Source organism: Callorhinchus milii, unplaced genomic scaffold (genome assembly GCF_018977255.1).
Source record: "Callorhinchus milii isolate IMCB2004 unplaced genomic scaffold, IMCB_Cmil_1.0 Scaffold14, whole genome shotgun sequence".
NCBI classification, from domain to species: Eukaryota; Metazoa; Chordata; class Chondrichthyes; order Chimaeriformes; family Callorhinchidae; genus Callorhinchus; species Callorhinchus milii.
The window spans coordinates 4,616,903-4,630,582 of NW_024704755.1; the positions used below are offsets into that span (position 1 = coordinate 4,616,903).

Below are 13,680 nucleotides of genomic sequence, written 5' to 3' on the forward strand. Positions count from 1 at the left end.
TCAGAGGGAAGCCTTGCAAATGATTCTGCTCCAAGTGAAAGGGAGACACAAAGCCTTCACCTACAAACGACTTACCAGAACAGGGATAAGCAGCATGTGGGGTCAATGAACCACAGGAAAGGCCCAATATTTCTGGAGCTGTGGTTTACCTTGTCAGCAAGTATTTTTTGTCTGGATGTACTGTCAGGAGTTTCCTTACATTAGTGTGCTTTTTGTCAGTTACTGTATGCATCGATGTGCATCACTAATGCAGACTTCGTTGAAGCTCTTGAGATTCATTTTAGTTGTATTTAAATGGAGCTGAGATAAATACACCAGAGATGGTCTACACCATGTAAAAGTGTTCTTAAAAGCATACGTCTATTTTTATTCTTGCATTAAGTTGAAGAGGACTACGAAGCACATCTGAAACTACACCCAGATTTCAATGTTCCACTTCATTAAAAAGAATTGTTAACCCTTTTGCTTCCTTGCGCATCTTCTTGTTGCTGTCATAGTGCTTTGAAGAACATTTTGCGGGGATTTTTTTCTTTCTCATTTTCACTCCTTTGAGAATAATCAATCTTTTTAGAAATTTAAAGCGCGGAAGGAGGCTATTCAGCCCATCAAGTCAGCAATGGCTCTCAAAGTAAGCTGTACTTTCAACCCCACCACCCAGCCCTATCCTCATACCCCATTTAAGCCTCCTAACTTTCATATTCCAATCTACTTCCCTCTTGAAACCCATGATGGACTCTGCCTCTATCACCTACTTTTCTTGGTAGGGTAGTCCACCTCCCATCAACTCTTTTTGTGAAAAAAATTCTCTTAATCTCTCCTTTCACTTTTCTTGTAGGTTATTTAATATCTATGTTCCCTAGTCATTGACTCCTCTGCCAGTGAAAATTGCTTCTCTCTCTTGACCCTGTCAAAAAGGCACATCATTTTGTAGGCCTTTTGTACCAGTAATTTAGGATGTGAAGGGAGCTATAGGGTTATAAATTTATATTTTATCCTGTGTTGACCAATGCTCCCAGTGCCAGGGTTTTCCAGGTCCACGTGAACTTAGGCAGTCAGGTGGCAGTGCAGTGATCTTTATTTAATATTACCTGCTCATCATATTTCTGCTCTACCTATGAATTTGTCCTTACCTTGGAACGAATACCAGCAATGATTTTATCCGCAAAGCAGCAGTCGCCCGGCAACTGCGTAAAATAACACTCGATTTTATTTAATAGACTCTAAGGTCACTTGATCCACAAGAAGAACCAGGTAAACAGTGGATTTAAGTGGTTTGGACAGGTGCATGATATAACACCAAAGAATTGTATTGGTGGATGGGAGGTGGGAGAAGGGGGATATACTTTCCAAGCCTGGATGGAATATGAGAGCGAGACAGTCTGTTTCTCCAGTTTCTCCTTTACCTAACTCTCAATCCTCAAACAGCGGTTATTCACCAATCTGGCCACTGGCAAATCATCACATCAACTTTACATTTGTTTTCCATTCCTGTCCATTTCAGCTCCAAGCACAGAGATTTGAGGTGAGAGTTCACTGGACAAACCCATCCTATTTTGGGCTTCATCAGAAACTGTCAATGGTCTAACAGCACTATTGCAATCCTGAGGGGGGAGAGAACGAGAGGGCACAATTTCTATATTTTTTAAAACAGTCATCATTAAGAATCATTTGAAATAAAATGTAAGAATTGTGTAAATAAATGCAACGCATCTGGCCTATCCATACTGGAAGTCAGTGATTAAAAGGTTAAAAAGTGTTGCACAGCGGTGAATTTTTATTATTAATAAGTGAAAGAAAGACAGGCAAATTTATAGCTGCAAAAGTTTATTCGTTTACGGTATTATATGATGGGCGCATGATGCTGAAAACACGAGACTTACGGAAAATGGCATGAATTAATAATTACCTAATTGGCTCTTAGATATTTTTTTCACTGGGAGATGGAAGTTTATTTGATGTGCCTGTCAAAAGTGCTTTAGTTGACTGATGTTGATGCAAAAGAGAGAGAAATGGCCCTCCCCGTGTTCCTGTGGGGTAATGTGTTGGGTAGGTTTCCTGTGTGGCTTTGGTGTAATGTATGGTGCTAAAGCAGATTGTTGTATGTGTGGAGAATGTCGGGCCCACGATGTAATCATTTTTGACGCATGATCTTTGATTGAGAATGACACTTTAATGTCTGGAGCCTTGCTAGAGGTCAGATGTGGTTAACCTGGCTCTCTACCCTCCCTCTTCTCGCAGAAGCAATGTCATTTAATCAGCCTAAATTTAACTCTTTGTGTACCCTGCCCTGGCAGGCAGCGAGCTGGCTTCCTTGTGTTTTGCCTTCAGCCCTCGCCACCCGAACAATAAGACAAGAACGCACTGTTTCAGGAGACAAACATAAAGACAGAGACGCACACAAACACTGCAGTGTTGGCTGCTCCACTGGCTCGTGGAACACAAGCCTTGTCTTGGGATGGTTGTTGAATGATGAGGAAGAATGTTGCATCTCTCACCTCAACGAGCTTGGATGCCTTGGTTAAAGACCTAATAATACAAAACAGCTGCTAATCCCCTCGGGGTTTATTACAAAAGTATGCAAAATGTTTAAACAAACTCAATCACAATGTCCCTGCCCCATGCCAGGGGGAGTGGGGGTGGGGGTGGCGGTGATTATCTTGGCCACAGAATTGCACGTACGTGCACATGTCAGGACATTATGGACCGACCGCCAGGACTGAGAATTCCTAAGCATAATTCTGGGCTCACGGTCATTTCACACGTATCGGTAACCAAGAGTAGCTAATGGTAAAGTCAAGCCTAACGGTAATCTTTAAATTGTTTGTTTGTGCTGCTGCTGATGTGAAACTGCTCAAGAACTTGCTGACGTCACCGAGCTCCACAGGGAGACTCGCACTTCATAAATATAAGTTTTAAAAATGCCTGTCAATTTGACTGTTTTTCTCGAGTTGGAGGGGGGAGAAGAAATGAAACGTAGTTTTAGGTGGCCGACATATTAAGGTATGGTCAATTAGTTTCAAAGCTTTGCCCATCACAGTCGAGCAGAACTTGAGGGTCCTCCAAGGCTTCTCTCAGCTGGTCGGACATGCACACACACACAGTGGCTTGAAGGGAGAGCCTAGTGACTTGGACCCACAACAAGATAGACACATGCGTAACACTTGGCAGGCGGCTTTGGAAAGTTCGCCCTCAGCCAGAACTCAAACCCCGCAGCCATGAGAGGTGTGAAACAAACATCATAAGCGGGCAACACTGCATGAATGCACTTGGATATATAATATAGACTTTGCTTGAAACCCAGAACCAAAGAGCCTGCTTTTCAGTGCAAACCTAGAGGAATCTGCAGCAGTTTAGCAGAGATGGACAGTTTTACTCACAGCCACATTCCAGCAGCATATGTTTCCTTGACACTAAATTTCTGCAATAACCATTGTCCTGTTTGACCTGTTTCAGCCACATCTGGCACTCAGGCCTCAGCTCTCATTTATTATTTATTCACTTAAATGACAATCACTCAGCAAACCAAAAATAGGGAGAGATTTGAAAGGATATGAGTGAAAGATTGCTTTGTGTTCACGGATTTTACTCTAAATCTGAAGTAGATCAAGTCCATACAGTAATGTATGGCCAATGACATTCATTTTCCTGGCAGAATAAGATCCAAAGGCTCCCAGTGTATGAATGTTGCAATGCATGTTTAATCTGGACCCTATCCATCATTTGAAATATCCAGATGTCACACATTGCTTTTATCAAGCGAAAATGGATAATGATCATTAAGCCGAAGAGAGAGGGGAGAAATGCCGTTTCACTTGTCCCTGTTCGAGGAGAACAATGGGACTGTGGTGCTCCTGCTCAGCAGTGAACGGTAGTCAGGTTACCCTTGCAGAAGAGGTTATAGGTCAGTGTTCGCTTCGAGGAAAGCATTTGGAATGGACGTGGCCGCCCGCTGCATTCTCTCACAGACTTTTAACAGTTTCTGGAGCTTTGGAATTTCAGTGACTTTTAACGATTTGATGATTTTTATATTAAAAAAAGGCTTTCGAAGCGCACTTGCAAAGCAATCCGCATCTTGAGATGTCTCGAAATTCAATTCTCAGCATTCTGAATATTCAGTCATCAAACTATTTGAAGCCGTAAATTATTTTGATTTCCTCGTTCGTTTATTCAATACCCACTGTCAGTTCTGTGATGTCTACCATCATTTTCTTCCCTACCCCCTCATCTCCCACTCCTCTGAAAGATGAGATCGCAGGAGGGATAAAAAGTCCAGCTTGGCTTGATTGTTCTGGACAGCAGCTCTTTGTAATTGCAGTGTTCTGTTTGATGGAAATGAACTTACCGAGCCTGATTTCATGCAAAATCACAACAGGTTTACCGTGAATACATTGTGATCGATCAGATCTTCTCTCCACATTTAAATCCATGCAATTTGCAAGCATTTAGATTATCGCGGAAAACAAATTGCATACGTTAAATATGCCCAGACGGCTCAAATGTTTCGCAGCAACCTGCTTCTGAATGTGGAAGAGATGACGAATAAATGATGCTCACTGTCCTTTGTTTAAAATTGGGCTTGTAAAAGTGTTCAGTTTGGACACCAATTATTGTATGTCATTTGATTTGGAACCAAATGTCCTGTCTTAACATGACAGTAGCGTTGGCTTTATATCTCTCACCGACACCCATGTACACGCAGACACACACATATCTCTCATATATACTAGTATTCACACATTCCAAATCGTTGCCCTCTTCATTTGTTTGCAGTTCCATTAGTTCCATTATTATAATAAATAATAATAATCCTTACATTTGATATAGCGCCTCATCACTTCATTGAGACGTCTCAAAGTCTTCACAGGATATACTGTAAAATGGATTGACTGTATTTATTAATGAATGTTGTTTCTTCAAAATATCTAAAGCATGTGGCATTTATCAAAGAAACATTTAAATTTATTAATACAATCCTTCCTTTAGATAAAATTGGCAAGTGCCAATCCGTCACCTTTCCACAGATTCAGATGTGATCTTAATGGCAAGCTATGGGATTTTAGCTGTTCAGACTCCCAACAGTTATCCCAATGCACACTCTAGAATCCCCAAGCCTTGGCTCTTGCCAACCTGCCCCTAATACTTTCCGGAATTAGGTAAGCAGAATGCGTCCCTCCAGGGAGAGAGTGCACATTCCGTTCCACTAAACGTTTCTGGAAGTTCAAGGGTAGGCGGGATGCATGGAACTCTGTTCGGTTTGGATACTCTTAAGCATGGTGAAGAGTTTCCGCGCGCGTCAGACACCTGGTTGACCAAAAAAAACAAGAGATTCAGACCATAAGAAAGCATGGAATGTGTAGAGGGTGCTCGCTCATCAAGAAGCCCACTCCCTCCACAGCCTACGTACAGTTGGTTCCGTCATTGAATTCACCCCACCTACTCTAGTTCCTGGGAGAAAGTTCTGCTCAGTTTGTCTCTGAGCACTAAAGGTAATCGAGGGAAAATTTCAGAATATTCGTGTCTCAGCACTTCTCCACTGTTCAACCTTGACCCTCCCCTCCACAGGCAACCTTGCCCTCCAAGCATATCCACCACTTAATGGGGGGAATAAAAATCTTTTAATTTCTAGTTCCACTTGAGATGGTTTTAATTTTAAACCTATGCCCTCCAGTTCTGTTATCATTGTTGGAGTCATAGTCAAGTTCTAAGATCTGCCTCACGTACACCTCTTATCATTTGGATCATGTCTTTTTCCCTCCTCCCCTCCCCTTCTCCACTCTTTAATATAATTAGAACCAGTTCTGGTCTGTGAGCTTCCTCGTAACTTAAAGTCTGAAATCCAGACTCGTCCTTTTGCTCTTCCCTGGATCCTCTCAAAGCAACAATTTCCTTGGGGGGTTAGGGTGGGTGGGGGGTGAAGAGAGGAAGCGATTATTTAATGAATTTTATGCTTTAACAGAGAGATAAGCTTCGAACCATTTGACGATTTTTACTATCCTCCATACCCTGAGTATGATGTGATATTTCTTCCCCCATCCACTATTGACTCTACGATCAACTGATCGTTGGTGCCCTGCAGGATATGTATGTGTGCCAACAGATTTTCCTTGCTGAGACCACTTCAGAAAAAGCACTTCCTCACCTCTAGGGACAGATCCATTGCAGAGGACCCACACCTAAGTAGCAACTGGACTGTGAATAGACTGTAACTCTGCTCCTGGAATTATCCTTGATTTTGCAGTGGGGGGGAAATGAGAGAAAGTTCAGTTGTGAGCATTTGAGACAAACATATTGAAAATTGTTGGTGAATGCAGCCATTGGAATTATGGTAGATGTGACAATTTGTAAAACGAAAGCTGTCAAACTGCTATATGTAGATGTATATAAATATGACATCCCACCGTCAGAACAATCAACAGTAGCTGCATGACGTCTGGGAGATATTTGAAAGAACATTGTCTTCTAACTATTTATGCTTACGTGTGAATAGTTTCAGAGCTAAGGTAATCAAGGACATTGTCCCCAAAAAACAATTGCCGAATTCTTTCCTTCTGGAATTGAATAACTCCTTTGAAACTCCAATCTGAAGTTGAATGAATGGTTGAAGTTCAAGGGCTTTTGTTGAGGTGTAGGCAGACCTCTGCCTACACCTCAAGGCGCTATACAAATGTAATTTGTTGTTATTAACTGTTGAAGCGCTGGGCCAGAGATGGAGATCAGATGTGACAGTGGGGTCATTGACAGCGAGGCAACGGGAAACCTGATTATCTGTTTGTTTTTTCTCCTGTAAAAATATCATTCAGCAAAGCAAAACTGTCAGTGAGCCTTGTTTTTATTGTGTTCATTATCTTACTTAACTCTTAAACCTGTGCATATATATATATATAAAATACATACTTTAATTTGATATTAGAAGCTTTTTTTTAGTTGGAGAAGGATCTGGTAAATGTGATTGCTGATATATTTCCATCTTTACTTAGTGCAGAACAACTTCCCGATATTGTATCGTTGGTCAGTCTAAGATCGATCGTTTGAAATTGGTAGTGAGCTGGAAAGAGGCGACCGAGGACATTCGACAGGGATAAATCACACAAAATTGAAAATACTTGACAGTCCGGTTAAGCTGCGTCTGTGTGGGCTAGGTGCTTTTGCATAGAAACGTTTTTAAAAGATGTTCAAAGCACTAATTCAGACTCACTAAAATGTTTCAAGGTTTAAGGGGCTATTGTTCTCCTACGAAAGAGTAAAAGGAATTAACAAGAGAAGCACATGGAACATTGTACAGCACTGCAGAACAAAAAGGTTTTCTATGTCATTACAAAAAAAACAGCTTGTTGCATGGATACGGCATATTCCTCAGTAGGTTTCATTAAATAGTTTCGGATATGCAAAATTTGAAAACTTACATTTGAACACATAAGAAAATTAGATTTTTTGACACATTTTTTGAGTCCTCCATCAAAAGAACATTGTGCTTTGCTAAATAGCTCGCGAAGAAGACATCTAATAAAAGTTTGCTGGTACATATTATTTGGAACAACTACAACAATAATCAATGGGAGAAAGAATAAAGTACAGTACGAAAAGAGGGAGGGAGACAGGCAAAATGACGAGAGGGAAAAAGAAAATAAGATTCAGAGTGTGAAGAGAGAATGAGAGTCAGAAAAAGAGAGTGCGAGAGTGAGGAGGACAGATTGAGGGAGGAAAAGAGGAGAGTGAAAAGGGAGGAGAGAAAAGAACAAAGAGAGAGAGAGAGAGCTAAGAACAAGAAGGAAACCCCAAAAAAGAGAGAATCAAACCAGAAAGAGTCAGAGGTTGTCTTGTGAGTGGTGAATGTGTCCCAAGGTGTGCACCTGAGCTAGGGGTTGAAATCAAGTGGAGGTGGGGATGGGAAGGTGACCAAAGACACAGTCAGAGAGGAAGGACTTAAGACAGGCCTTGAAGGGGGCAAGGGATGAGGTGAAGCGGAGGGGCTGCGGGATGGAGTTGCAGAGGGTGGGGGCAGAAACGCTGAAGGCCCAGCTGCCAATGGCAGGGCAGGCAGTACGGGGAGACAGGCAAAATGACAAACTATCTGTGCAATTTCCCTGTGTGGGTGGGATACTCTTTAAGCAATGTGATGGGTTTCCGCACACGTCAAGAGACCCCTCTGACACATGTGGAACCGCCAAAATCCCATTGATTTCTTTTTAAGATTTAATTAAACCTAAATTAAATTCAAACGTGAATGTTCCTCCCAGTCTTCTCAGGACAAAGTAAAATCAACCTTTCTGGTTCCCCATCATTAAGGAGACGCTCTTTTTCTTCGCTGCTAATCAGGATGGTTACCTGAACCAGTCATTTGCTGCTGGTAAGAATGGAAGGTTAGCGGCAAAAATGTAAGTGGAGCTTGTGCCTGCAAACACCAGCCATCAACTTAGGTACTGCTAACTCTAAATGTCATTATAATTGGGCTTAGAGATACATATTTTAGTGTGTGTCACCTGGATTTAACAGGGACCGGTTTTAAGCAACCACTCGTAATTCTGGCCCGAAGGCTATTGCTTAATCCAGCTTTTACCGCTGTTTCCATAATTGATTTTCACATAAATGCACGGGTTTAGCGGTTTAAAAGCAAATTATTTTAACTTTGTGATACGTACAAGATGTATCTGTGTCTCTCTCTCTGGCTGGCGATGAAAAATAGATCACTGTATGGTGCATCTGTCTGTTAGTGCCCGAGGCACAATCAGAGCAGCATTTATCACTGTGCCACTCCCTCTTTGGATAACTGCTGTTAGCCCTCTTCCCAAATGATTTAAGGTGCAAGATAGTACTTCTCCACAATGCTTTGCTACGTTATTCTTCGCCCTCCAGACTTTCCATTCCTCTGTCAAATGCGGCCCTTCCAGCTTAGGCTGGAGCCTTGCATCCCGGGCACAAGATGCTCTAGCACTTTATCTCTGCAAGCCGATTGACCTTTTTTCTAAACTGCTTTGTTGCTTCTCAAACTATTTTATTTGTCACTCTCTGCCGTGTGTCACGTGCAAAATAAGAAGGTCTAAGCGTCTGAATGAGTCCAACTAAACCTTCATATATTTTCAGCGACTCTGGAGTATTGGTGGGTGGGGGAGGGGGAGAGGGGGTTGCAAGTGCGAGAATGCTTTCCTCAGCTCTGCAGTTTCCATGTCAAAAAGAGGGAGGCTCAGTAATGCCTCCTAACCACCTCTGATGGGTTTCTTCATTTATCGAGCTTGCAGAAACCCAGCCAATTAATTATTAAAAGCTGAGAGGCACGGCAAATGTGATAAACGGAAATAAAAAATTGCCTTCTCTTCACCAGTCCATCTCCCCTTACTGCAGTTTCCCTGTCAGCAATTCAAGCATTAAGTAATTTAAATCTTTTGCCTCCCGTGTTCCCACTGGCAAATTAACCATTGTGTCTTTGTCTTGCATTTTCCTTCCATTGCCTCGAGGCTCATTATACCCTCAACAATTATTCAGGAACTAGCTGTGTGATCATAGCCATGTTTATGAGGCCCTGTCATTATATGACTGTAGATTTTTTTTCTCTCCTTAGCCCCACCCCACCTTCCCCTCTATTCTTTCCCCCCCCAACACCCCCACTTTCCTATCTCCCCACTACCCCCCCTTCAATTAATGTTTTCCAGACTAGGATTTTTCCAGCAGAAATCTGGCTCCAGTACACCAGACTGCTACTCATTTGCAGATCACATCAAACCACTTTACTTACCATTTATAACCAATTCTGAAGCCATACGTTCATACAATGCTGATTGATTTGACAGATGGACATCACTAAATAGTCTAGCATAGTTGTGGTCACTTCGGTTTTTGTATTCCACATCATTCCCTCTGCTCCAGCCAGAGAGACATGCAGCGTCACTTGTGCTCTCTGCTTTTTAATGTTCTGCCAAGAAAGATATGAGAAAGGTGTTAAAGCAGGAATGCACAACACCTGCCTGCTATGTGTTGGAACATTAAAACCGTCATTGCCCGCGAATAAGTAATAGATCTAAATCTCTTTCTTTTTACCATGTTAAATTAAGTTTTGATTAATCTACATGGTACTGACTAGCTTGGTGTGTGCCTGTTGCACATTGTACATACAGCAGCTGTGTTTGCATTGCACTCTCACACTTATCACACAACAGAGCTTTTTGGACTCATAATTTGTTGTTGATGATGCCTGTGGCAGTCTTGGACAATTGCCAACATCTTTCCATTTGCATTGTGTGGGCTGCTTTGCTATAAGACAGGGTGTTAAAGATGCCATTTACAATCTGCTAATTGGGACAAAGGACTAAGTTAACATATGCCACAGACATCATCGTATAATCTGTCCCTAATTGTTTTATATTTGCCTAACATCAGTGTTAGAGTTTAAATTATGCCAGTGTGAATGTAGGAAACAGCATGGACTGATTGTTTAGATGACAATTAACAGTGATGGAAATTAGAATGTGAAAGTATCGCATTCAGTGTGAGGATGGGGGAGGGAACAGCACTATGTGCCAAGACTCTGCTTCTTCGTTCATTAAGAACACCGTAAAGAACAATCCGAATCAGAAAGCTATCCGAACTACAAAATCATTTCACAGATTCTAGCCAGATCCGTGTGTCAAAGGAAAAAGTTGAGAAACTGAATTATCTTGATTTAGAGATCAGGAGTGAGAAACCGGGCCAATTTCAATCCTCCTTAATCCAGGGCGTTGAGATTTATTTTTGCTGCCTTGCCTGAAATAATCATAATAATAATATCCTCTAAAACAACGCCAACAAATCTGAGGAATCAAAGTTTCTTGCACTGGATAGCTCAGTTTTGTACCAGGTGGTTTGCTGTAACTGCTGAACCATTTGGAGAGCCTGGCAGTCAGATTTCTAACTGCTGAGTGGTCAAAATATTTGGCCAGAATAACACAGATTAATGTCAGCAATTGAGCATTTATCTAAAGATACATTGAGACAACCAAAACTCCTATAAATACTGTATTGCTTTCAGATGGAACTATTATATTTTAGAACGCTGCATCCAATAAACATCTCTGCCTAAGATTGGTTCACATGGAAAAGTAGCTGGCTACAACTCGCAGCATTTGCATTCTTATTATGCAATAAACTGGATCTCAAATAAAATAATTCCTGTCGGTTAACTGGAATCATAAAGTCATTCTTGTATTATTAAAATCTAGATAGTCTTTCCTAAGTATTGTGTCCATCTTGAACTTTTTTCTTAGTTAAAATGCAACAACAAGCTACAGTAGCATTAAAAACATTCAAACCACTAATCCCTGGTATGATCCGAGCAAATTTCCTCTGCGCTATCTCTATTACCTTTGATGTCTCTCCTAAAGTGCAGTGGCCGAAACTGGATACAATATCCGAACTATGTTTATTTATTAAATACATCAGTATATCCTGTGAAGTGCTTTGAGATGGCTTCCGTTGTGAAAGGTGCTATACCAAATGTAAAGACAATTATTATCTTCCAGATGAAACAGAACCACTGCTGTTCCTGCTGAAGTTTTTTCATTCATACATAAAGTGGCTTGACAACTTTCATTTGAAATATTGGGGGTTTCATTGGGTTTCAAAGATTAAAATATGAAATAACATAGATTTCAGCTCACTCGATGATCAAATGTTTACTTTTTCAAAAGCTGATCTTTCTGAACTTGAGAGCCCTTTTGTTTGTCAAAACCATTGGTTTATAATTCAATCTACGTGGGGTTTTGCATGGCATTAAACAAAAGGATCCGGTTGAGTGTCTGTTTTTGTCTCCTCTCACTGTAGTGTCTGCCAGTGACCGTGAACCACAGGACTCCACCACTGCTAAACGACCATCACTGCCTGGGAGCATGGATACCCCTCTTTCCTCCAAAAGGCCAAGAACATCCGAAGAGACAAGTATGGATCAGCAGGTAGATATAGAACATTGGGTAACAAGGGCAGATATGTAAGGCAATGGGTAGTGAGGAATGGAGGGGGCGGTGGCATTGGGCTGCAAAACTGAGCGTACAAGTGAACTCTTCAGGCTAACTGAATTGATGACTTATTCCTCTCAGAGCCCGAGGTGAATATAATATAAATTTACATTTAGATATTTACATGGAGAGGACGTCCCCAAGGCTCTTGGTGGTAAAATCGCCTTTTGAGGAGTATTCATTCAATGTTTGACATTAGCGGTAAAGGCACCCAGGAAAGATAATAATCCTTGCATTTGATATAGCGCCTTATCACATTGTTGAGACGTCCCAACGCGCTTCACAGAATATACTGTAAAATGAATTGACTGTGTACGTTGTGGGCGAAAAGATGCAGTGCTGCAGCAACCTGGAATCATAAAGTCATTCTTGTATTATTAAAGAAACCTGTATAAAACCCTCTCCTTTTTTCTCACTTGCCCGCAGATGTATCAGTGCCCATACTGCAAGTACAGCAACACTGACGTGAACCGTATCCGGATGCACGTGCTGTCCCAGCACTCGGTGCAGCCGATGCTACGCTGCCCGCTCTGCCAGGACATGCTGAACAACAAGATTCACCTCCAGCTCCACCTCACCCATCTACACAGCGTGGCACCCGACTGCGTTGAAAAACTCATCATGGCTGTAAGTGCTCAGTGTTTGCAGACGTCCTCTCGACATGAAAGGCGCTATGTCAATTGCAAGGATAATTATTATATTTAATACTATTCACTGTCACTAGTTCTGTTAGCTTGGGACAAGCGAGTGATCACCCTTTTGATTTTTGATTCAAGTTTCGATTAAGTTCTTAAGTCCTTAATTTTAATAAGTCCTTTACCCTCCAACCCCCCCCCTCCCCCCCACCCCCAACGCAGAGATAACTTTCCTTTAGAAACTTAGATGTTGGCCTCTCAGAACTCTTAGTTCTGTTGCAATTAATCTTTTTTAAATCAATGCTAGCAATTGTTTAGAGAATCGAGCACAGATGCGAAAAATATAATTGATTGCAATTTGATGGGACTTGTCTTCTGGCTTTTAGCCATTGGAATGGAATAATCAACAAAGTGTTTTTGTAATAGTAGAAATATTAAAAAGTCCCAATATCCTGAAAAACTAACATTGCACAGAATTGTTGAAAATTGTTGCACTCCAGTTTTAATTTGAAAGCCTTTTTTTTTAAATAACTGTGGAAAGCCAGATTCCAGATTAAGATTCATTTGAAAAATATTCTGCACAATCTTAATTTTTCAGATAAATGGCAGTCACAGGCCTACGGCAAGGTGGAATTTGGGGACCACACGGCTTTTAAAACTTGCCGTCACCAAATCACTTCTCAACTTATCTCACTTTCTCTGCTGCTTGTTTCATCTTTGTTGTGCTGCAGTAAGGATCTTCGTCCTTCTCAACAATAGTAGTGAATAATCCAGTAGTAGTAGGCTCTTTCTGTGGTGAAGGTGCAATGTGAGAAGGGAGGGGTGATTGTGTTGATGCTTGCCATGGAAAATCGATTAGCAGTTGAAGTGGTTTTGTGGAGTTTGAATGGTGTCAACTATTTCTTGCATTTACTTTGAGCAGCAACAACAATTTACACTTACCCAGCACTTTTCACATGGGAGAACGTCTCAAAGTACTTGCAAACACTGAGCGGGAGCCTGAGCTGGGAGTTAGCGGGGCGGCAGAGAAGCTTATCTAAAGTGTAGTCAAGAAGAAAGAGATT

At 41.4% G+C, this 13,680-nt stretch overlaps 1 protein-coding gene across 1 annotated transcript in view; it reads left to right on the forward strand.

Moving 5' to 3' along the window:
* Positions 1–13,680, forward strand: part of zfhx3 (zinc finger homeobox 3) — a 172,158-nt gene that overhangs the window by 140,895 nt on the left and 17,583 nt on the right. The window contains exons 5-6 of the mRNA XM_007889284.2: positions 11,791–11,918; positions 12,408–12,608. Of these exons, the coding sequence (XP_007887475.1) occupies positions 11,791–11,918; positions 12,408–12,608 (329 nt within the window). The remainder of the gene's footprint in view (positions 1–11,790; positions 11,919–12,407; positions 12,609–13,680) is intronic.